General features: G+C 44.9%; 1 protein-coding gene across 1 annotated transcript in view; it reads right to left on the bottom strand.

Annotated features, from left to right (window-relative positions):
- Positions 1–19,027, bottom strand: part of LOC138520230 (interleukin-20-like) — a 29,108-nt gene extending 10,081 nt beyond the window's left edge. Inside the window, exons 1-2 of the mRNA XM_069632696.1 lie at positions 18,923–19,027; positions 13,961–14,140 (exon numbers count right to left, since the gene is read on the bottom strand). Coding sequence (XP_069488797.1) covers positions 13,961–14,140; positions 18,923–19,027 — 285 coding nt within the window. The remainder of the gene's footprint in view (positions 1–13,960; positions 14,141–18,922) is intronic.
- Positions 19,028–23,429: the final 4,402 nt, after the last annotated feature.

Here is a 23,429-nt window from a genome sequence, read left to right as displayed (position 1 = left end):
TATGATGGACTGCAGCACAGACACTAGTATGATTTTTGCAGCATAGGTGAGTGTCATGTACTGCAGTGCAGATACTATAATAGTATGATGGACTGCCGCACAGACACTAGTATGCTTTTCTGCAGCATAGGTTAGTGTGATCTACTGCAGTGTATACACTGTAATAGTATGATGGACTGCAGCACAGACACTAGTATGATTTTCTGCAGCATAGGTGAGTGTGATGTACTGCAGTGCAGATACTATAATAGTATGATGGACTGCAGCACACACACTAGTATGATTTTTGCAGCATAGGTGAGTGTCATGTACTGCAGTGATATGATATGATATGATATGATAAGGTATTTGTAACGCGCCTATACACAAGTGTTTCAAGGCGCGACGAGGCAGGGAGGGAGGGAAACAAGGGGAAGACGGACAAGCGATCCTACTAGGCCAGGTGTCATTCAGATCGCGCAAGTGCAGAGGTAAGGGGAAAAAGGAGAAAGTGCAGGGGGAGGAGGTGGGGGGAAAAGTGCAGTACAAGGTAAGTGGCGTAATGAAATAATAATGATAAATAATAAATAAAAAGGGCCAGCTGGTGGCAAGTGCGAGGTAAGTGCAGAGCAAGTGCTGGGCAGGGGGCTGTAGGGATACAGTGACAGTCCCACAGTGCAGGGGGAGCCAGGGGGGCAGTGCAAGTGGAGAGTGGCTGGGCCCTGGACCGAGGTCGCTGAGAGTGGCCCAGATGCAGGTTAAGTGCAGAATTCAGTGGGGAGTTAAGCAGGTTTAGCAGGGGAGAGGGAGAGAGAAGGCAGAAGCGAAGAGGAAGGTTTTGAGGTGCTTCCGGAACCGGAGATGGTTCTCCTCAAGTTTCAGGGAGGCAGGCAGGCTGTTCCAGAGGGAGGCCCCTGCTGCGGAGAGAGATCTACCCCCAGCGCGTTGCTTCGAGAAGCGGCTGACCATGAGGGAGTTAGAGATGGATGAGCGAAGGGCTCGTGAAGGAAGATATTTAGGAAGAGAGAGTTGAAGGTATTTAGGCCCCAAGCCCCAGAAGGCCTTGTGGACAATGCAGAGGGTTTTGAACTTAATCCTCGCAGCCACTGGGAGCCAGTGAAGAGATTTCAATCCTGGAGAGATACGGTCCCAGGGCTTGAGGCCAAGGATAAGTCTCGCAGTTCTGTTCTGGATAAGTTGCAGAGGGCGGAGAGTGGAGGCAGGCAGATTAAGATAGAGGCTGTTACAGTAGTCCAGCCTTGAGAGAACCAGGGCTCGGGAGACAGTGAGCTTCTGGGGGAAGGAGAGGAAGGGAAGAATACCTCTGAGGAGGTGCAGCTGGTAGTGTGATTTCTTAGAGACATCAGATATATGAGGAGAGAAGGAGAGTGTGGAATCGAAGATGACCCCGAGGTTTTTAGCCTTGCAGGTAGGGGCAGGAAGGGGGCCAAGGGAGGCCGGCCAGAGAGCTGCAGGGAAGGAGGGAGTGGGTGCGCCGATGAGTAGAATCTCAGTCTTACTGGCGTTAAGGCAGAGGTCATTGGCGGCACACCATTCCTGGATAGCAGACAGACAGTCGGAGATGAGGGAAGGAGAGGAGGAGGCCGAGGGTAGCCTGAAAATGAGCTGGGTATCGTCCGCATAGCACTGGAAGTGGGGGCAGAGGGCGGCGATGCGGTGGGCAAGGAGTGCCAGATACTGGTTGAAAAGCCAGGGAGAGAGGTTGGATCCCTGGGGGACACCACAGGTGGAGAAAAAGATGTCAGAGAGGAAGGAGCCCATTTGGACCTGGGAGGGTCGACCAGAGAGGAAAGAGGTCAGCCATGCCAGAGCCTGACCAGTGATACCCAGGTTATCACGGAGACGGTTGAGCAGGATGGCATGGTTGACAGTGTCAAAGGCAGAGGAGAGATCGAGCAGAATGAGAACACAGGGAGTGTTGGAATCGAGGTTCAGGAGCAGGTCCTCACGGATGTTCAGGAGAGCAGTTTCCGTGCTTCTGGCCGCTCTGAAGCCGGATTGATGGTCATGAAGATTACCCACAGATTCAGCATGGAGGTTAAGCTGGGAGATGGCCAGTTTCTCCAGGAGCTTGCCCAGGAAGGGAGTAATGGAGATTGGGCGATAGTTGGCCGGGCAGGAGGGGTCGGAAGAGGGTTTCTTGAGGAGGGGGTGCACAAGGGAGTGCTTGAGGGGGGATGGGAAGACTCCAGAGGCGAATGAGTGGTTGCAAAAGTCAGCCAGGGCAGGAGCCAGGGAGACGATGTGGTCCTTGATGGTTTTGGAGGAACAGGGGTGAACCTGTTTAGACGAGGCTTTCATAGATCGGACTTGTCTGGAAACCTCGTCAGCAGAAAAAGGTGGAAATGAAGAGAAGGAGGGCGGAGGGGCGGCTGCAAGAGAGCAAGAGGAAGAGCCAGGAAGAGAGGGAGGGAGGAGAGGGGAGGAGAGTGAGGACAGGATGTCCTGAGTTTTTGAGATGAAGTGCGAGGCCAGTGCAGTGCAGAGGGCCTGTGAGGGGACAGGAGAGGTAGAGACTGCAGCAGGGTTGGCCAGCTCCTTGCAGATTTTAAAGAGTTCGGCCGAGTTGTTTGATGCCTCAGAGATGCGGGCTTGGATAAGGGCTCTCTTCTTAGTGAGAACGGAGAGCCGGTATTGCCTTTGGAGCAGGCGGCAGGCCAGTTTGTCAGAGGATGAACATGAAGCACGCCATTTCCTCTCTGCCACCCTGCACTTGCGTTTTAGGGTGACGAGATCCGAGTCGTACCAAGAATTACATTTGGCTTTGGGCTTCAGGCGGATTCTCATGACGGGGGCAAGGATGTCGAGAGTATCAGATATAGAGGAATAGAGCATGGAGAGGGCTGTGTCGGGGTGGGAGTCAGCCGAGGGGGGAGGAGGGGGCGAGAAGGTGGCAGCGAAAGCCTCAGCTGACACGCGCTTCATGGGTCGGATGACCGAGAAGGTGGGTGGCAGTGAAGAGGGTGGCTTTGCCTGTGGGGTAGGGAGGGAGAGGTGGGAGGATAGAAGAAAGTGATCACTCCAGGAGAGAGGAGTGGAGAGAGGGAGGGAGAGGGGAAGGTCAGAAGAGATCAGAGCATCAAGAGTGTGCCCTGCAGAGTGAGTAGGACCAGAAGGGAGAATAGAGAGTGAGAGAGAGTTGCAGAGTTCGCGAAAGAGACCAGTGGGGGGACAGGAGGCATCAAGGTGGATGTTGAAGTCGCAGATACTATAATAGTATGATGGACTGCCGCACAGACACTAGTATGCTTTTCTGCAGCATAGGGTAGTGTGATCTACTGCAGTGTATACACTATAATAGTATGATGGACTGCAGCACAGACACTAGTATGATTTGTTGCAGCATAGGTGAGTGTGATGTACTGCAATGCAAACACTATATTAGCTTTGTGGACTGCAGCACACACACTAGTATGATTTTCTTTAGCTTAGTTGTGTGATGTACTTCAGTGTGTACACTATAATAGTATGATGGACTGCAGCACGGAGACTAGTACGATTTTCTGCAGCATAGGTGAGTGTGGTGTACTGCTATGCAAACACTATATTACCGTTGTGGACTGCAGCACACAAACTAGTATGATTTTTAGGATTTTCTGCAGCATAGGTGAGTGTGATGTACTGCAGTGCAAACACTATACTAGTATGATGGACTGCAACACACACACACTAGTATGATTTTCTGCAGCATATGTGTGTGTGATGTAAAGCAGTGTATACACTATAATAGTATGATTGACTGCAGTACACACACTAGTTTGATTTTCTGCAGAATAGGTTGGTGTGATGTACTGCAGTGTATACACTATACTAGTATGATGGACTGCAACACACACACCAGTATGATTTTCTGCAGCATATGTGTGTGTGATGTAAAGCAGTGTATACACTATAATAGTATGATTGACTGCAGTACACACACTAGTTTGATTTTCTGCAGCATAGGCGAGTGTGATGTACTGCAGTGCAGACACTATAATGCTATGATGGACTGCAGCACAGACACTAGTATGCTTTTCTGCATCATAGGTGTGTGTGATGTACTGCAGCGCAAACACTATAATAGTATGATGGACTGCAGCACACATACTAGTATGATTTTCTGCAGCATAGGTTAGTGTGATGTACTGCAGCGCAAACACTATAATAGTATGATGGACTGCAGCACACACACTAGTATGATTTTCTGCAGCATAGGTTAGTGTGATGTACTGCAGCACAAACACTATAATAGTATGATGGACTGCAGCACACACACAAGTATGATTTTTTTCAGCATAGGTGAGTGTGATGTACTGCAGTGCAGATACTATAATAGTATGATGGACTGCAGCACAGACACTGGTATGCTTTTCTGCAGCATAGGTTAGTGTGATGTACTGCAGTGCAAACACTATATTAGCGTGATGGACTGCAGCACAGAAACTAGTATGATTTTTTGCAGCATAGGTGAGTGTGATGTACTGCAGTGCAAACACTATATTAGCGTGATGGACTGCAGCACAGCCACTAGTATGATTTTCTGCAGCATAATTGTATGTGATGTACTGCAGTGTATACACTATATTAGCGTTGTGGACTGCAGCACACACACTAATATGATTTTCTGCAGCATAGGTGTGTGTGATGTACTGCAGTGTATACACTATAATAGTATGATGGACTGCAGCACACACACTAGTATGATTTTCTACATCATAGGTGTGTGTGATGTACTGCAGTGCAGATACTATAATAGTATGATGGACTGCAGCACAGCCACTGGTGTGTTTTTCTGCAGCATAGGTGAGTGTGATGTACTGAAGTGCAGATACTACAATAGTGTGGTGGACTGCAGTACAGACTCTAGTATGCTTTTCTGCAGCATAGGTTAGTGTGATGTACTGCAGTGCAAAAACTATAATTGTCTGATGAACTGCAGCACACACTAGTATGATTTTCTGCAGCATAGGTTAGTGTGATGTACTGCAGTGCAGATACTATAATAGTATGATGGACTGCAGCACAGACACTAGTATGATTTTTTGCAGCATAGGTGCGTGTGGTGTGCTGCAGAGCAGATACTGCAATAGTATGGTGGACTGCAGCATAGACTCTAGTATGCTTTTCTGCAGCATAGGTTAGTGTGATGTACTGCAGTGCAAACACTATATTAGCGTGCTGGACTGCAGCGCTGACACTAGTACGATTTTCTGCAGCATAGGTTAGTGTGATGTACTGCAGTGTAAACACTATAATAGTATGATGTACTGCAGCACACACCCTGCTATGATTTTTTGCAGCGTATGTGAGTGTGATGTACTGCAGTGCAGGTACTATAATACTATGATGGACTGCAGCACAGACACTAGTATGTTTTTCTGCAGCATAGGTATGTGTGATGTACTGCAGTGTATACACTATATTAGCGTTGTGGACTGCAGCACACACACTAGTATGATTTTCTGCAGCATAGGTTAGTGTGATGTACAGCAGTGTATACACTATAATAGTATGATGGACTGCAGCACAGACACTAGTATGCTTTTTTGCAGCTAAAGTGAGTGTGATGTACTGCAGTGCAAACACTATATTAGCGTGATGGACTGCAGCACAGCCACTGGTATGATTTTCAGCAGCATAGGTGTGTGTGATGTACTGTAGTGCAGAGACTATAACAGTATTATGGACATTACATGAGGTGCAGGCACTAGCATGATTTACAGCAGCACAGGTACTAGCATGATTGACAGCAGCACAGGTACTAATATGATGCACCTGTGTATAGATATCAGTCTGGCAGTGTATTGCAAATCAGCACAGGTACTAGCATGATTTACAGCAGCACAGGTACCAATATGGGGATATGATGGACCTGTGTATAGATACCAGTCTGGCAGTGTATTGCAAAGCAGCACAGGTACTAGCATGATTTACAGCAGCACAGGTACTAATATGATGCACCTGTGTATAGATATCAATCTGGCAGTGTATTGTAAATCAGCACAGGTACTAGCATGATATACAGCAGCACAGGTACTAATATGTACTAATATGGGGATATGATGGACCTGTGTATAGATACCAGTATGGCAGTGTATTGCAAAGCAGCACATGTACTAGCATGATTTACAGCAGCACAGGTACTAATATGATGCACCTGTGTATAGATATCAATCTGGCAGTGTATTGTAAAGCAGCGCAGGTTCTAGCATGATTTACAGCAGCACAGGTACTAATATGGGGATATGATGGACCTGTGTATAGATAACAGTATGGCAGTGTATTGCAAAGCAGCACAGGTACTAGCATGATTTACAGCAGCACAGGTACCAATATGGGGATATGATGGACCTGTGTATAGATACCAGTCTGGCAGTGTATTGCAAAGCAGCACAGGTACTAGCATGATTTACAGCAGCACAGGTACTAATATGATGTGCCTGTGTATAGATATCAATCTGGCAGTGTATTGTAAATCAGCACAGGTTCTAGCATGATATACAGCAGCACAGGTACTAATATGTACTAATATGGGGATATGATGGACCTGTGTATAGATACCAGTATGGCAGTGTATTGCAAAGCAGCACAGGTACTAGCATGATTGACAGCAGGACAGGTACTAATATGATGCACCTGTGTATAGATATCAATCTGGCAGTGTATTGTAAAGCAGCACAGGTACTAGCATGATTTACAGCAGCACAGGTACTAATATGGGGATATGATGGACCAGTGTATAGATAACAGTATGGCAGTGTATTGCAAAGCAGCACAGGTACTAGCATGATTTACAGCAGCACAGGTACCAATATGGGAATATGATGGACCTGTGTATAGATACCATTATGGCAGTGTATTGCAAAGCAGCACAGGTACTTGCACAATATACAGCAGCACAGGTACTAATATGTACTAATATGGGGATATGATGGACCTGTGTATAGATACCAGTCTGGCAATGTAATGTAAAGCAGCACAGGTACTAGCCTGAATTACAGCAGCACAGGTACTAATATGATGCACCTGTCTGTAGATATCAGTCTGGCAGTTTATTGTAAAGCAGCACAGGTACTAGCATGATTGACAGCAACACAGGTACTAATATGAGGATATGATGGACCTGTGTATCGATACCAGTCTGGCAGTGTATTGCAAAGTAGCACAGGCACTAGCACGATTTACAGCAGCACAGGTACTAATATGAGGATATGATGGACCTGTGTATAGATAACAGTCTGGCAGTGTATTGCAAAGCAGCAAAGGTACTAGCATGATTGACAGCAGCACAGGTACTAATATGAGGATATGATGGACCTGTGTATAGATACCAGTATGGCAGTGTATTGCAAAGCAGCACAGGTACTAGCATGATTTACAGCAGCACAGGTACTAATATGATGCATCTGTGTATAGATATCAATATGGCAGTGTATTGTAAAGCAGCACAGGTACTAGCATGATTTACAGCAGCACAGGTACTAATATGTGGATATGATGGACCTGTGTATAGATAACAGTATGGCAGTGTATTGCAAAGCAGCACAGGTACTCGCATGATTTACAGCAGCACAGGTACTAATATGGGGATATGATGGACCTGTGTATAGATAACAGTATGGCAGTGTATTGCAAAGCAGCACAGGTATTAGCATGATTTACACCAGCACAGGTTCTAATATGGGGATATGATGGACCTGTGTATATGTACCAGTATGGCAGTGTATTGCAAAGCAGCACAGGTACTAGCATGATTGACTGCAGCACAGGTACTAATATGAGGATATGATGGACCTGTGTATAGATAACAGTATGGCAGTGTATTGTAAAGCAGCACAGGTACTAGCATGATTGACAGCAGCACAGGTACTAATATGGGGATATGATGGACCTGTGTATAGATAGCAATCTGGCAGTGTATTGTAAAGCAGCACAGGTACTAGCATGATTTACAGCAGCACAGGTACTAATATGAGGATATGATGGACCTGTGTATAGATACCAGTCTGGCAGTGTATTGCAAAGCAGCACAGGTACTAGCATGATTTACAGCAGCACAGGTACTAATATGGGGATATGATGGACCTGTGTATAGATACCAGTATGGCAGTGTATTGCAAAGCAGCACAGGTACTAGCATGATTGACAGCAGCACAGGTACTAATATGTACTAACATGGGGATATGATGGACCTGTGTATAGATAGCAGCCTGGCAGTTTAATGTAAAGCAGCACAGGTACTAATATGATGCACCTGTGTATAGATAGCAGTATGGCAGTGTATTGTAAAGCAGCACAGGTACTAGCATGATTTACAGCAGCACAGGTAGTAATATGGGGATATGAAGGACCTGTGTATAGATAACAGTATTGCAGTGTATTGCAAAGCAGCACAGGTACTAGCATGATTTTCAGCAGCACAGGTACCAATATGGGAATATGATGGACCTGTGTATAGATACCATTATGGCAGTGTATTGCAAAGCAGCACAGGTACTAGCACGATATACAGCAGCACAGGTACTAATATGTACTAATATGGGGATATGATGGACCTGTGTATAGATACCAGTCTGGCAGTGTAATGTAAAGCAGCACAGGTACTAGCCTGAATTACAGCAGCACTGGTACTAATATGATGCACCTGTCTGTAGATATCAGTCTGGCAGAGTATTGTAAAGCAGCACAGGTACTAGCATGATTGACAGCAGCACAGGTACTAATATGAGGATATGATGGACCTGTGTATCGATACCAGTCTGGCAGTGTATTGCAAAGCAGCACAGGCACTAGCATGATTTACAGCAGCACATATACTAATATGAGGATATGATGGACCTGTGTATAGATAACAGTCTGGCAGTGTATTGCAAAGCAGCACAGGTACTAGCATGATTGACAGCAGCACAGGTACTAATATGAGGATATGATGGACCTGTGTATAGATACCAGTATGGCAGTGTATTGCAAAGCAGCACAGGTACAAGCATGATTTACAGCAGCACAGGTACTAATATGATGCATCTGTGTATAGATATCAATATGGCAGTGTATTGCAAAGCAGCACAGGTATTAGCATGATTTACAGCAGCACAGGTACTAATATGGGGATATGATGGACCTGTGTATATGTACCAGTATGGCAGTGTATTGCAAAGCAGCACAGGTACTAGCATGATTTACAGCAGCACAGGTACTAATATGATGCACCTGTGTATAGATATCAATCTGGCAGTGTATTGTAAATCAGCACAGGTACTAGCATGATATACAGCAGCACAGGTACTAATATGTACTAATATGGGGATATGATGGACCTGTGTATAGATACCAGTATGGCAGTGTATTGCAAAGCAGCACATGTACTAGCATGATTTACAGCAGCACAGGTACTAATATGATGCACCTGTGTATAGATATCAATCTGGCAGTGTATTGTAAAGCAGCGCAGGTTCTAGCATGATTTACAGCAGCACAGGTACTAATATGGGGATATGACGGACCTGTGTATAGATAACAGTATGGCAGTGTATTGCAAAGCAGCACAGGTACTAGCATGATTTACAGCAGCACAGGTACCAATATGGGGATATGATGGACCTGTGTATAGATAACAGTATGGCAGTGTATTGCAAAGCAGCGCAGGTTCTAGCATGATTTACAGCAGCACAGGTACTAATATGGGGATATGACGGACCTGTGTATAGATAACAGTATGGCAGTGTATTGCAAAGCAGCACAGGTACTAGCATGATTGACAGCAGCACAGGTACTAATATGATGCACCTGTGTATAGATATCAATCTGGCAGTGTATTGTAAAGCAGCACAGGTACTAGCATGATTTACAGCAGCACAGGTACTAATATGGGGATATGATGGACCAGTGTATAGATAACAGTATGGCAGTGTATTGCAAAGTAGCACAGGCACTAGCACGATTTACAGCAGCACAGGTACTAATATGAGGATATGATGGACCTGTGTATAGATACCAGTATGGCAGTGTATTGCAAAGCAGCACAGGTACAAGCATGATTTACAGCAGCACAGGTACTAATATGATGCATCTGTGTATAGATATCAATATGGCAGTGTATTGCAAAGCAGCACAGGTATTAGCATGATTTACAGCAGCACAGGTACTAATATGGGGATATGATGGACCTGTGTATATGTACCAGTATGGCAGTGTATTGCAAAGCAGCACAGGTACTAGCATGATTTACAGCAGCACAGGTACTAATATGATGCACCTGTGTATAGATATCAATCTGGCAGTGTATTGTAAATCAGCACAGGTACTAGCATGATATACAGCAGCACAGGTACTAATATGTACTAATATGGGGATATGATGGACCTGTGTATAGATACCAGTATGGCAGTGTATTGCAAAGCAGCACATGTACTAGCATGATTTACAGCAGCACAGGTACTAATAAGATGCACCTGTGTATAGATATCAATCTGGCAGAGTATTGTAAAGCAGCACAGGTACTAGCATGATTGACAGCAGCACAGGTACTAATATGAGGATATGATGGACCTGTGTATCGATACCAGTCTGGCAGTGTATTGCAAAGCAGCACAGGCACTAGCATGATTTACAGCAGCACAGATACTAATATGAGGATATGATGGACCTGTGTATAGATAACAGTCTGGCAGTGTATTGCAAAGCAGCACAGGTACTAGCATGATTGACAGCAGCACAGGTACTAATATGAGGATATGATGGACCTGTGTATAGATACCAGTATGGCAGTGTATTGCAAAGCAGCACAGGTACAAGCATGATTTACAGCAGCACAGGTACTAATATGATGCATCTGTGTATAGATATCAATATGGCAGTGTATTGCAAAGCAGCACAGGTATTAGCATGATTTACAGCAGCACAGGTACTAATATGGGGATATGATGGACCTGTGTATATGTACCAGTATGGCAGTGTATTGCAAAGCAGCACAGGTACTAGCATGATTGACAGCAGCACAGGTACTAATATGAGGATATGATGGACCTGTGTATAGATAACAGTATGGCAGTGTATTGTAAAGCAGCACAGGTACTAGCATGATTGACAGCAGCACAGGTACTAATATGGGGATATGATGGACCTGTGTATAGATAGGAATCTGGCAGTGTATTGTAAAGCAGCACAGGTACTAGCATGATTTACAGCAGCACAGGTACTAATATGATGCACCTGTGTATAGATATAAGTCTGGCAGTGTATTGTAAAGCAGCACAGGTACTAGCATTATTGACAGCAGCACAGGTACTAATATGAGGATATGATGGACCTGTGTATAGATAACAGTATGGCAGTGTATTGCAAAGCAGCAAAGGTACTAGCATGATTGACAGCAGCACAGGTACTAATATGAGGATATGATAGACATGTGTATAGATAACAGTATGGCAGTGTATTGCAAAGCAGCACAGGTACTAGCATGATTGACAGCAGCACAGGTACAAATATGGGGATATGATGGCCCTGTGTATAAATACCAGTCTGGCAGTGTATTGCAAAGCAGCACAGGTACTAGCATGATTTACAGCAGCACAGGTACTAATATGGGGATATGATGGACCTGTGTATAGATACCAGTATGGCAGTGTATTGCAAAGCAGCACAGGTACTAGCATGATTGACAGCAGCACAGGTACTAATATGTACTAACATGGGGATATGATGGACCTGTGTATAGATAGCAGCCTGGCAGTGTAATGTAAAGCAGCACAGGTACTAATATGATGCACATGTGTATAGATAACAGTATGGCAGTGTATTGTAAAGCAGCACAGGTACTAGCATGATTTACAGCAGCACAGTTAGTAATATGGGGATATGAAGGACCTGTGTATAGATAACAGTATGGCAGTGTATTGTAAAGCAGCACAGGTACTAGCATGATTTACAGCAGCACAGGTAGTAATATGGGGATATGAAGGACCTGTGTATAGATAACAGTATGGCAGTGTATTGCAAAGCAGCACATGTACTAGCATGATTTACAGCAGCACAGGTACCAATATGGGAATATGATGGACCTGTGTATAGATACCATTATGGCAGTGTATTGCAAAGCAGCATAGGTACTAGCACGATATACAGCAGCACAGGTACTAATATGTACTAATATGGGGATATGATGGACCTGTGTATAGATACCAGTCTGGCAGTGTAATGTAAAGCAGCACAGGTACTAGCCTGAATTACAGCAGCACTGGTACTAATATGATGCACCTGTCTGTAGATATAAGTCTGGCAGTGTATTGTAAAGCAGCACAGGTACTAGCATGATTGACAGCAGCACAGGTACTAATATGAGGATATGATGGACCTGTGTATCGATACCAGTCTGGCAGTGTATTGCAAAGCAGCACAGGCACTAGCATGATTTACAGCAGCACAGATACTAATATGAGGATATGATGGACCTGTGTATAGATAACAGTCTGGCAGTGTATTGCAAAGCAGCACAGGTACTAGCATGATTGACAGCAGCACAGGTACTAATATGAGGATATGATGGACCTGTGTATAGATACCAGTATGGCAGTGTATTGCAAAGCAGCACAGGTACAAGCATGATTTACAGCAGCACAGGTACTAATATGATGCATCTGTGTATAGATATCAATATGGCAGTGTATTGCAAAGCAGCACAGGTATTAGCATGATTTACAGCAGCACAGGTACTAATATGGGGATATGATGGACCTGTGTATATGTACCAGTATGGCAGTGTATTGCAAAGCAGCACAGGTACTAGCATGATTGACAGCAGCACAGGTACTAATATGAGGATATGATGGACCTGTGTATAGATAACAGTATGGCAGTGTATTGTAAAGCAGCACAGGTACTAGCATGATTGACAGCAGCACATTTACTAATATGGGGATATGATGGACCTGTGTATAGATAGCAATCTGGCAGTGTATTGTAAAGCAGCACAGGTACTAGCATGATTTACAGCAGCACAGGTACTAATATGATGCACCTGTGTATAGATATCAGTCTGGCAGTGTATTGTAAAGCAGCACAGGTACTAGCATTATTGACAGCAGCACAGGTACTAATATGAGGATATGATGGACCTGTGTATAGATAACAGTATGGCAGTGTATTGCAAAGCAGCAAAGGTACTCGCATGATTGACAGCAGCACAGGTACTAATATGAGGATATGATAGACATGTGTATAGATAACAGTATGGCAGTGTATTGCAAAGCAGCACAGGTACTAGCATGATTGACAGCAGCACAGGTACTAATATGGGGATATGATGGCCCTGTGTATAAATACCAGTCTGGCAGTGTATTGCAAAGCAGCACAGGTACTAGCATGATTTACAGCAGCACAGGTACTAATATGAGGATATAATAGACCTGTGTATAGATACCAGTCTGGCAGTGTATTGCAAAGCAGCACAGGTACTAGCATGATTTACAGCAGCACAGGTACTAATATGGGGATATGATGGACCTGTGTATAGATACCAGTATGGCAGTGTATTGCAAAGCAGCACAGGTACTAGCATGATTGACAGCAACACAGGTACTAATATGTACTAACATGGGGATATGATGGACCTGTGTATAGATAGCAGCCTGGCAGTGTAATGTAAAGCAGCACAGGTACTAATATGATGCACCTGTGTATAGATAGCAGTATGGCAGTGTATTGTAAAGCAGCACAGGTACTAGCATGATTGACAGCAGCACAGGTACTAATATGTAATAATATGGGGATATGATGGACCTGTGTATAGATAGCAGCCTGGCAGTGTAATGTCAAGCAGCACAGTTACTAATATGATGCACCTGTGTATAGATACCAGTATGGCAGTGTATTGTAAAGCAGCACAGGTACTAGCATGATTTACAGCAGCATAGATAGTACTATGTTGCAGTGAAGAACGGCTATTAATACGAATAGTAAGATTACAGGTGGAAGGACTTACGATAATTTTGCGGATTTTGGAGAAGCATTCTCTGATGTCATGAACATTCACCGACAACTCGCAGTGGCCCAGGTGCAGCCTCCGGTGTGCCATCACCAACTGGCAGCATGAGATGATGACCGCAGAAAGGACACCCAGGTATAAACCGCCACCTTTCATTTTTATTCTCGGAATAAGAGGCTGGGAATAAAAAGAGCAAAGATGAGCATAAGTTACTGAGGGGATTGCACATGGGAATGAGTTCAGAGGTTGCGGTGCCATCCTCAGGTTCCAGGAGCGGGCAGATAAACGTCCCCTCTTACCCTCCCGGCATCAATGAAACAATGCCCAATAACAAAGCATCCCCATTCAATTCATCGTGCTACCTGTCTCACAGTATTAGCTTCTTATGCAATTTTAAATGTTATTAATACTATTTATGAGAACTATTGTTGTTAGTCTTATTATAAGTACTATTTATATTTTTGGGTGAATGTGTGCACACGAGTGTGCATGTGTGTTGATATGTGTGAATGTGTGTGTGTGCACATCTATGTGTGTGCATGTGTGCTCATGTGTGAATGTGTGTGTGCACATGCATGTGTGTGTATTGATATTTGTGAATGTGTGTGTTGTGTGTTCACGTGTGTGAATGTGTTTTAACATGTACGTGTGTGTGTGCATGTGTGTGTTTATTATTATTATTATTATTATTATTATTTCTTTCTTGTAGGGCGCAGCATGTCTATGGACCTCAGTGTGCTAAACATAACAAAAAAGAAAGAACAAATAAAAAAACACAGAAAAGCAATAAAACAGGCAGCTGTACCAGTTCCATTTGAAGGAAGCAGACTATGTATTAAATAGATAGGTTTTTATGGCGCCTTGAAGCTATCTAGAGGGATACAGTGCAGTGCGGTTAGCAGGGAATGCCAAAAGGCAGCAAGTGACATAATCGCGACGCGAGAGACCAACCGCAGCTCGCGCAGCATCATTCTGAAAGACCCGAAGCTTTGACATGGTTGTTCTGTGAAGTACCAGCAAGTAGTCCATTACAATACTCGATCTTAGACCCAATAATAGCACGGGCTAGAATAGCACAGGTATTGTCTGGTAAATAAGGCAAAATGTGCCGAATAAGTTTAAGAAAATATGCACAAGCCGGTCTGAGATCATTAACGTGCTGATTCACAGTCAATTCAACATCAAAAATGACTCCCTGAGTCTGAACCTGAGATGCCACCGAAATGGCACACTTTGAGATAGTGAAAGAAGTATATTTGTTGGCCAGGTTTCTAAAACGGGTCCCAGTACCCATGGTCAATAACCCAGTCTTAGAATCATTAAGTGCCAATGCATTGTGCACTATTGATGCCCGTATAACCGGGTAAATGTAATTAAAAGCCCTATAGTCATCTTCATAAACATCCGACAGTTGAGGTATCTGTGTGTCAGCATAGTTTGTATATTTGACAACAAGTTTATCCGAAAGGTCAAAAAGAAGGCCAGCGTAAGACATTATACAAGGTAAGGGATAACGAAATGCCCTGAGGCACAGCAAAGGTCAAAGTGGTTGGAGAAGAAGAGTGAATCCCTGAGAAATCTCTGGCGGATCCGTCAGTAAGAAAGGACTTAGAGAAAATTCTGGCTGAGCTGTCAGTAAGAAAGGACTTAGAGAAAACTCTGGCTGAGCTGTCAGTAAGAAAGGACTTAGAGAAAACTCTGGCTGAGCTGTCAGTAAGAAAGGACTTAGAGAAAACTCTGGCCGGGCTGTCAGTAATAAAGGACTTAGAGAAAACTCTGGCCGGGCTGTCAGTAAGAAAGGACTTAGAGAAAACTCTGGCTGATCCAGCAGTAAGAAAGGACTTAGAGAAAACTCTGGCTGAGCCGTCAGTAAGAAAGGATTTAGAGAAAACTCTGGCTGAGCTGTCAGTAAGAAAGGACTTAGAGAAAACTCTTGCTGATCCGTCAGTAAGAAAGGACTTAGGGAAAACTCTGGCTGAGCTGTCAGTAAGAAAGGATTTAGAGAAAACTCTGGCTGAGCTGTCAGTAAGAAAGGACTTAGAGAAAACTCTGGCCGGGCTGTCAGTAAGAAAGGACTTAGAGAAAACTCTGGCTGATCCGTCAGTAAGAAAGGACTTAGGGAAAACTCTGGCTGAGCTGTCAGTAAGAAAGGATTTAGAGAAAACTCTGGCCGGGCTGTCAGTAAGAAAGGACTTAGAGAAAACTCTGGCTGGGCTGTCAGTATGAAAGGACTTAGAGAAAACTCTGGCTGATCTGTCAGTAAGAAAGGATTTAGATAAATCTCTGGCTGATCCGTCAGTAAGAAAGGACTTAACCCACGATGACAGAGGAGAACCGTTGGCCGCCCACAATGAGCGGATCGACCAAGATAGAATGGTCGACCATGCTGAATGCTGCTGAAAGATCCAAAAGCATTAACAGGCCAGCATGACCAACCACCATGAATAATAACAGTCATGTTATATTTAAGATCAAGCAGGGCAGTCTCGGTGCCATGCACGGTGCCATGCACGGAGGATCGACTGACTTTCACTGAGAATCGCAAAATACTCAAGATGATGCTGCACCTGCAAACGAGCAGCCTAATATATGTGTGACTACTCATATGTGCCTACATGTCTCTGGGTGTGTGCATATGTGTTTGCACATGTTGTATGTGTGCATATGTCTATGGGCGTGTGAATGTATTTGCACATGTATGTGTGAATGCACATGTATGTGTGTGCAGGCATTTATGTGTATATACGTAGGACATGTTGAGTGCATTTGGAGGAAAAAGGTCCACATCTATGACCCAAAGGAATGGCGCATTTTGTCCATAGATTATAACAGTTATTTTACAACACGCTTAATACAGGAGACCGCTTTCTAAGCACAAGACTGGGATTGGAAACTGTGTTGCTATGCACCGTCTTGCTTCCAAGACAAATGCGTCGCCCCTGAGCTACCCTCCCGGTTTAGGGTGCCCACATTTAAAAAGTGAGGTCATAAACAGTAAGAGGACTGTTTCTATGCACTGCCACAGAGGTGCAGAGCCTATTCCTGTGCAATCCGAGTGCTTCAGACATCAGGAAGCACAGACTCAAGTGTGATAGACATGCCGGGGAGGGGAAGGGACTGCCCCGTTATATGTGCATATTTCAGAGCTGCCCAGAAATGCAGGTATTCGCCCTCTCCAAAACTGGAGGAGCAGGCTCTCCTCTCTCAACGGTCCTGCCCTTTTAAAGCAGAAGGGTTCTATAGTTGCCGGATCGTTTAGGTGGCGGGCGATAAAGCCCTTATATGAGCTGCGTGCATTGGTATGACAGTCTAGTGTACAACTCTCCGAGTCCTTCCGCCAGCAGGGAAACCGACTTCCGGCGCAGGAGCAATATGGCGTCCAGTTACAGTTCAAAGGTCACCGGTCACCCCTGAAACCATTCGATATCTCCGCTTCGCCAGCATCAGCCTACAACCGTTTTCAGTTTCATGACGTGTTTTCTGTGAGCCCTTTCTCTAGCTGGGCCGCAAGGCTAAATTATTGTGCACAGTTTCACCCAAAAAAGACAGTTTACATGGTTTAAACCCATTCAAAATTGTTGCTTTCCTCGTGGTCTCTCTCTCTTTCTCAATTTTTCTATCCATCGATCTATCACTCTACCTAACTCTCTCGCTATCTTTAAATCCATGAGTCCATATTTCGGAAGAGAATTAAGAGGGATGAGTTAATTACCGTGTACACGCCCCTCTACCCTTAAAAGGGCCATCGCTGCACGCTTCCAAGGGCCCCATTCAGTCCTTGGACCCTCTGCTGAGACTGCTGGGAAGGCGGTTGTCCATTTTGGGTCAACCATACATGTTGAAATGGTTGGTGTTTCCCCCTAGGAGAGCAAGTCTCATTTTGAAGTGGACCCTCTTGTTTTCTGTGCCGGAGAAGTGCTGCACGCCCCCGATGAGGCGGCACACGGCAGAATCACGTGTCGCCGAGGCTGAGGGTGAACTGCAAAGGCCGCCTCATCCTCTGCGTCAGCACGCCCTGTATTGCGCACCCTCTCTTGCAAACCCAATTTCTTTATATCCATTAGAAAGTGATGATAAACAGAACATCACAGGACACCTGCCCTTCCTCACCTCACTTTCATAGCCAGGGCCTGATAGAGAACTTGGCGGTATGATGTATGATAATACCGCCAAGCTCATTTGCTGCTACCGCATGCGGTGATTGTCAGGTGCCCAGACAGTTCTGCATGATCTCGAGTCACGCGGACTGTTCTATTGGAGACCCATAATTCCACGTGTCTTTCCGTATTTACTGCACTCGGTGATTACCGCATGCGGTAAATGCTGGAGGTGGTGCTGCTTTTCTGTGGAGCTAATTATCACCACACAAGGGGAGGCAGTGAAAGAGTTTCAGTGATGACACTCGGGATTTGCTGGAATGGCGTAACATGCACTGTGTAGCCGGTAAAATAGCTCAGCAAGTTGAGCGCTCGCTGCTGTGATCTGAGCGTGATCTGCAGGTCGCAGGTTCGACTCCTGGCAAGGCCATCTCCGCCTGTCATCCTTCCGAGGTCGATAAATGAGCACCAATTTCGGTTGGGTGATATTGTATGTAAATATGTGCTCAGTAAAGTGCGGATTAAGGCGCTATATAAACAACACATCATTATCATTATGTAAAAAAACAAGAGACGTTACCAGTACCGCCAAATTCTTAAAATACCATTAGTCTCAAAATGTACCCTTGATTCCTAGCATGTGCTTTTTAAAAATGGCAATATGTGTTCTTTTCGTGATATTTCGCCTTTGGGACTCATAATACCAATTTCCTCATCCCTGGTCACCACTGGTCCCACCCGAGCTAGGCCCTGTCTGGCTAGGGGGCTGTAAACCTGAGAACCGCAGCTTAACCAGCAGCCTGCCCGTGACTGCCCTACCCCAGCACCGGCAAGGCACAGGTGCAGTGAGTGCCCACCTTACCTTGTCTTGGGGGGATGCTCTCTTGCTCCTCCTTACTCTCACTTGGTCCTGTTCTGGAGGGCAGCGAGGGATGCTCTTAAATAGGCAGGCACGCGCCTCGCACATCCACCACCTCACCTGCCTGTCAGGGAGGAGCTTGGCCGGTGGAATTTTTCATCTTTGGTACTTCCTCAAGCAGCCGTGTAGGTATTTCTGAACAGAAATACCCCATTCTCTCCGTTTTCTTCCACTACCTCACTGATGGGAGTGCAGTGGCCAATCAGCGGCGAGAGCTTAGGGGGTAAGCATCCCCTGTTGGACTCATCACTCTGAAAGCACGCATCTTCTGCCCTGCCTTCCTCCTTGTACACGGTGTGACATCATTTAAGATACAGTCCTGGCCCATTTTCAGTAACAGTGGAAAATAACTGAAGGCATCTGAGTAGTTGTTACCATATATATTATATATTATATATATATATAGAGAGAGAGAGAGAGAGAGAGAGAGAGAGAGAGAGAGAGAGAGAGAGAGAGAGAGAGAGAGAGAGAGACTTATATTACTATGATTTCATAGTATTTTTTATTTATTTATGCACAGGGAGGAACAATGGTCATAAATTAGATTTGACAAAGCAGCGAATTTCTTACAATGGGGTGAGTTTGAGGGACATTCTGAGCAGGTTGTGGAGGGGAGTAAATGGAACAGTCATAGATAATACATAAGTGGACATATATAGATTAAAGACAGCGAACATTAGACATGTTTAAGTTTAGGTAGGCGGTGCGGCAGCTGTGCTCGGGATGTGACCATGATGGATGAAGTGCTAGAGTGGAGGCAGAGGAAGAGAGGGACAAAGGCAGGGTAGACGCGAGGGAAAATGTTTGCTAGAAGGCAGATGAGAGGTAGGCTAAGAGGGTAACTTGGAGGCGAGGAGGTAGGCTTTTGTTTGATTTTCAACAAATCCGTGTGGACTTTGTCACAGATGTCAGGGAAGAGAATTTCATGCCAGTGGAGCAAGAAGAGAGAATATGTACCAATAGGTATGGGAGATGTGCATAGGGGATATGTGCTGTGCCGAGAGGCATATATATACAGATAGATAGCTATAGTACCTCATAACATATATATATATATATATATTTTTTTTTTTTTTTTTTCAAGGAAAAAACTTTAGTTGGAGTGCAGTTAAGGGGAATAAACTTAGCGCAACAAAACCCTTGAAAATCAGCGCATTGGGAAACTTAGTGCGTTCCCTTTGATCTCCCCATAATGCCATCTCCCCATAATGACATTTTGTATGGCATGGTAAATTCCTTCACTTATAATAGATTTGGGCTCTTGGGCTTGGCAACGGGAACGCGCCGATTTAAGCCGGTCCTGGGTTTCCCAATGCCTTAAATTTCAAGGGTTTTGTTATTCCATAGTTTGTTTTCATGCCCACAGTATATTTTTCAGCGACACTGGCCTTCGGCCGTGCCCACTGTATAATTTTAAGTGCCACTGTCCATGACTTTTGGCTGTGACCACTGTATATTTTTTGGCACCACGCCCGTGCCCACTGTATATTTTTCAGTGCCACTGGCCTTTGCCCGTGCCCACTATATATTTTTCAGTGACACTGGCCATGGCTTCTAGCCATGGCCACTGGATAATTTTCAGGCATACTGGCCTTGGGACGTGCCCACTGTATAATTTTAAGTGTCACTGTCCTTGGCTTTCGGCCGTGGCCACTGTATATTTTTGGGTGACACTGGCCTCCGGCCGTGGCTACAGTAAAATTTTAAGTGCCACTTTCTATGGCCTTCGGCCTTGCCCACTGTATAATTTTAAGTGCCACTGTCCATGGCTTTCGGCAGCGGCCACTTTATAATTTTAAGTGCCACTTTCCATGGCTTTCGGCTGTGGCCACTGTATAATTTTAAGTGCCACTGTCCATGGCTTCGGCTGTGGCCACTGTATAATTTTAAGTGCCACTGTCCATGGTTTTGGCCGTGGCCACTGTATATTTTTCAGGCGCACTGGCCTTCGGACGTGCCCACTGTATAATTTTAAGTGCCACTGTCCATGGCTTTTGGTCGTGGCCACTGTATAATTTTAAGTGCCACTGTCCATGGCTTTCGGCTGTGGCCACTGTATAATTTTCAGGCACACTGGCCTTTGGCCGTGTCCACTGTATAATTTGAAGTGCCACTGTCCATGGCTTTTGGCAGTGGCCACTGTATATTTTTAATCGCCACCGGCCGTGACCTTCGGCCAAATCCACCCAGCGTTTTGGGCTGTGGGGTGGAGCAAAAATTGATCTTTTATGTCTATGGAAAAATGAGGAGTAGGCTAAAAGTGCTATTCTCCAAAGTTTCCAGTTTCCAGGGTGGGGGGCGGTGAGGAGGGTTCCAGCATACAAAATGGTCTTCAAAATTTCAGTCAAATCTGTAGCACGAGGCAAAAGTTATTTCGATTTACTATGTCACTTACTACTCTCCTTAACTATAATCGCCGCCCTATTATATATATATATATATATATATAAATACCTTTGGCCATGCCCACTGTATATTTTATAACGCTACCGGGCCACTAGTCGAGCCATGGCCGAGTCCACTGTACATGTTTCCCCAATATGCTTCTTTTGGACCCACTAGCTGTCACAGCCTTCGGCCATGGCCACTATACATGCCTTTCGATCCCACTTGCCAAGGGTTTCGGCACTGGCCAGTAAGCACGGCATTAGGCTATTCCCACTGTATATTGTAAAACACCACTGGGCCACTAGCCATGGCCTTAGGTATTCGGCAGTATCCACTGTACATATTCCCCCAATATGTTTCTTTTGGACCCAACAAAATACAATAGTGAGAAAGGCCTATTGCACCCCTTGACATTTTGCCCCAATAATTTACTCCACAACTCACTGTAGCTGTAAAATTCCACTTGTTTTGTACTAATCTAATTTGTTTAACTCTCTCCTTCTTTTTAAACCGTTGTTCCTATAACTCTAGTTATATTAGCAATGGACTACAAATAGCCCTGAATATTTATATAATATTTGCGGTTATTATACGTGAGTCGCACTTTCAATCCCAATCCCATTTTCTACTATAACCCTCAATATGGAAAAATAGCCCCAAAATACATGTCTTTCGTGCCCACTGACCACTAATGAGCAACTAGCCAGTGGCCACGGCCTTCGGCATTATAGTGTGCTGGTCGTTGCACTATCGTTAACTTAACTATCAAGTTCCATTAGAAACCCAAAAATGTAATTGTTAATAACTTTTGACTCGCATGATGGATTTAGCAGATATTCAGCAAACATAAAGTTTGTCACACACACCCCCCCCCCCCCCCCCACCACAGACTGCACATGTTGGGAAACAATCCTGTTTCAAAATGAAAAAGTCACCATTTTGTTTTGTTCAATGTGAGAGATAACCGTGGTTATTTCCAAAATAACCGGGGGTAGCTGAAAACGAAAAGTGGCTTGGCTAGTGTGCCCAAAAGAAACCTAGTGGTGTGGCCACAGGCGAAGTCCACGCATAATGGACACGTTTACGAAACCTATTGGAGCAATATGTAGAATATACACGGCCAAAGGCCATGGGCACTGGCCTTGGCTACAGGCATTAGGCACTGCCATGGCCACAGGCCATGGCCGGTGGGACTGCAAGGAATTGTAACGGTGCACAAGGAGGAGACTGACACACAGGTGGCAGCTCAGCCAGAGTTTTCCCTAAGGATGTTGGCATACACTTTTATTAGTAATGAAAATAAAGAGAAAACCTAACTTTCCCAAACTCTAATACAGGTTTAGCTGCCTCAACTAAAATACTAAGAGTTCGGTCAAGATGTCTGTGTAAATCAATAGTTCACTGCCCTGTGTCAGAAACCTACTCCTGTCCCTCACACTTATAAATAAACTAAAGAGGGAGTGGATCTTCTTGGTCGAGATGAATGGCTCCCTTCTTCTGGACAGTGGATCCCAGTTCCAGTTCTTAGTTGGGATCTTTACCTGAATGAACAGCTCCCTTCCCAGGTCTCAATCCCTTTCCAAGGCACAAAACAAAGTTCCAGGTTGAAATGACAAAAGGTAGTAAAGTTCTCAATTCGAACTCAATGCCAGAAGAATGGTTCACTTCCCCTGTCCTTCCTTTGCTTTATTCTCACAACTTCTTGGCTTTACTTTCACAGTTGACAAGACCTTGTGCAATTATTCCCGTCCCTAGGCCTTTCTTGGCTTTAGTGTCACAGTTCACAACACTTGGGGGGATGTCTCCCTTCTCCTTGCTTTTGTCAGGTTTGTTTCACAGTTCACAATACCAGGCAGAATGTCTCCCTTCCCCGGGCCTTTCTCATTCTCAGTTTCACCGTTCACAACACAAGGGGGAACGACTCCCTTCCACTGACCTTTCCTATTCTCAGTTTCACCATTCACAACACAAGGGGGAATGTCTCCCTTCCCCTGGCTTTTCTTATTCTCTTTCCTGCTCTGGCAAACCTCGTTAACTCCCCTGCCAGGCACTGCCACAAAGA

This window comes from Ambystoma mexicanum, chromosome 13 (genome assembly GCF_040938575.1).
Source record: "Ambystoma mexicanum isolate Mex_15411 chromosome 13, UKY_AmexF1_1, whole genome shotgun sequence".
In the NCBI taxonomy this organism is placed as follows: Eukaryota; Metazoa; Chordata; class Amphibia; order Caudata; family Ambystomatidae; genus Ambystoma; species Ambystoma mexicanum.
Note: the sequence above shows the minus strand (reverse complement) of the source record. Positions and strands in the feature narration are given on the sequence as shown.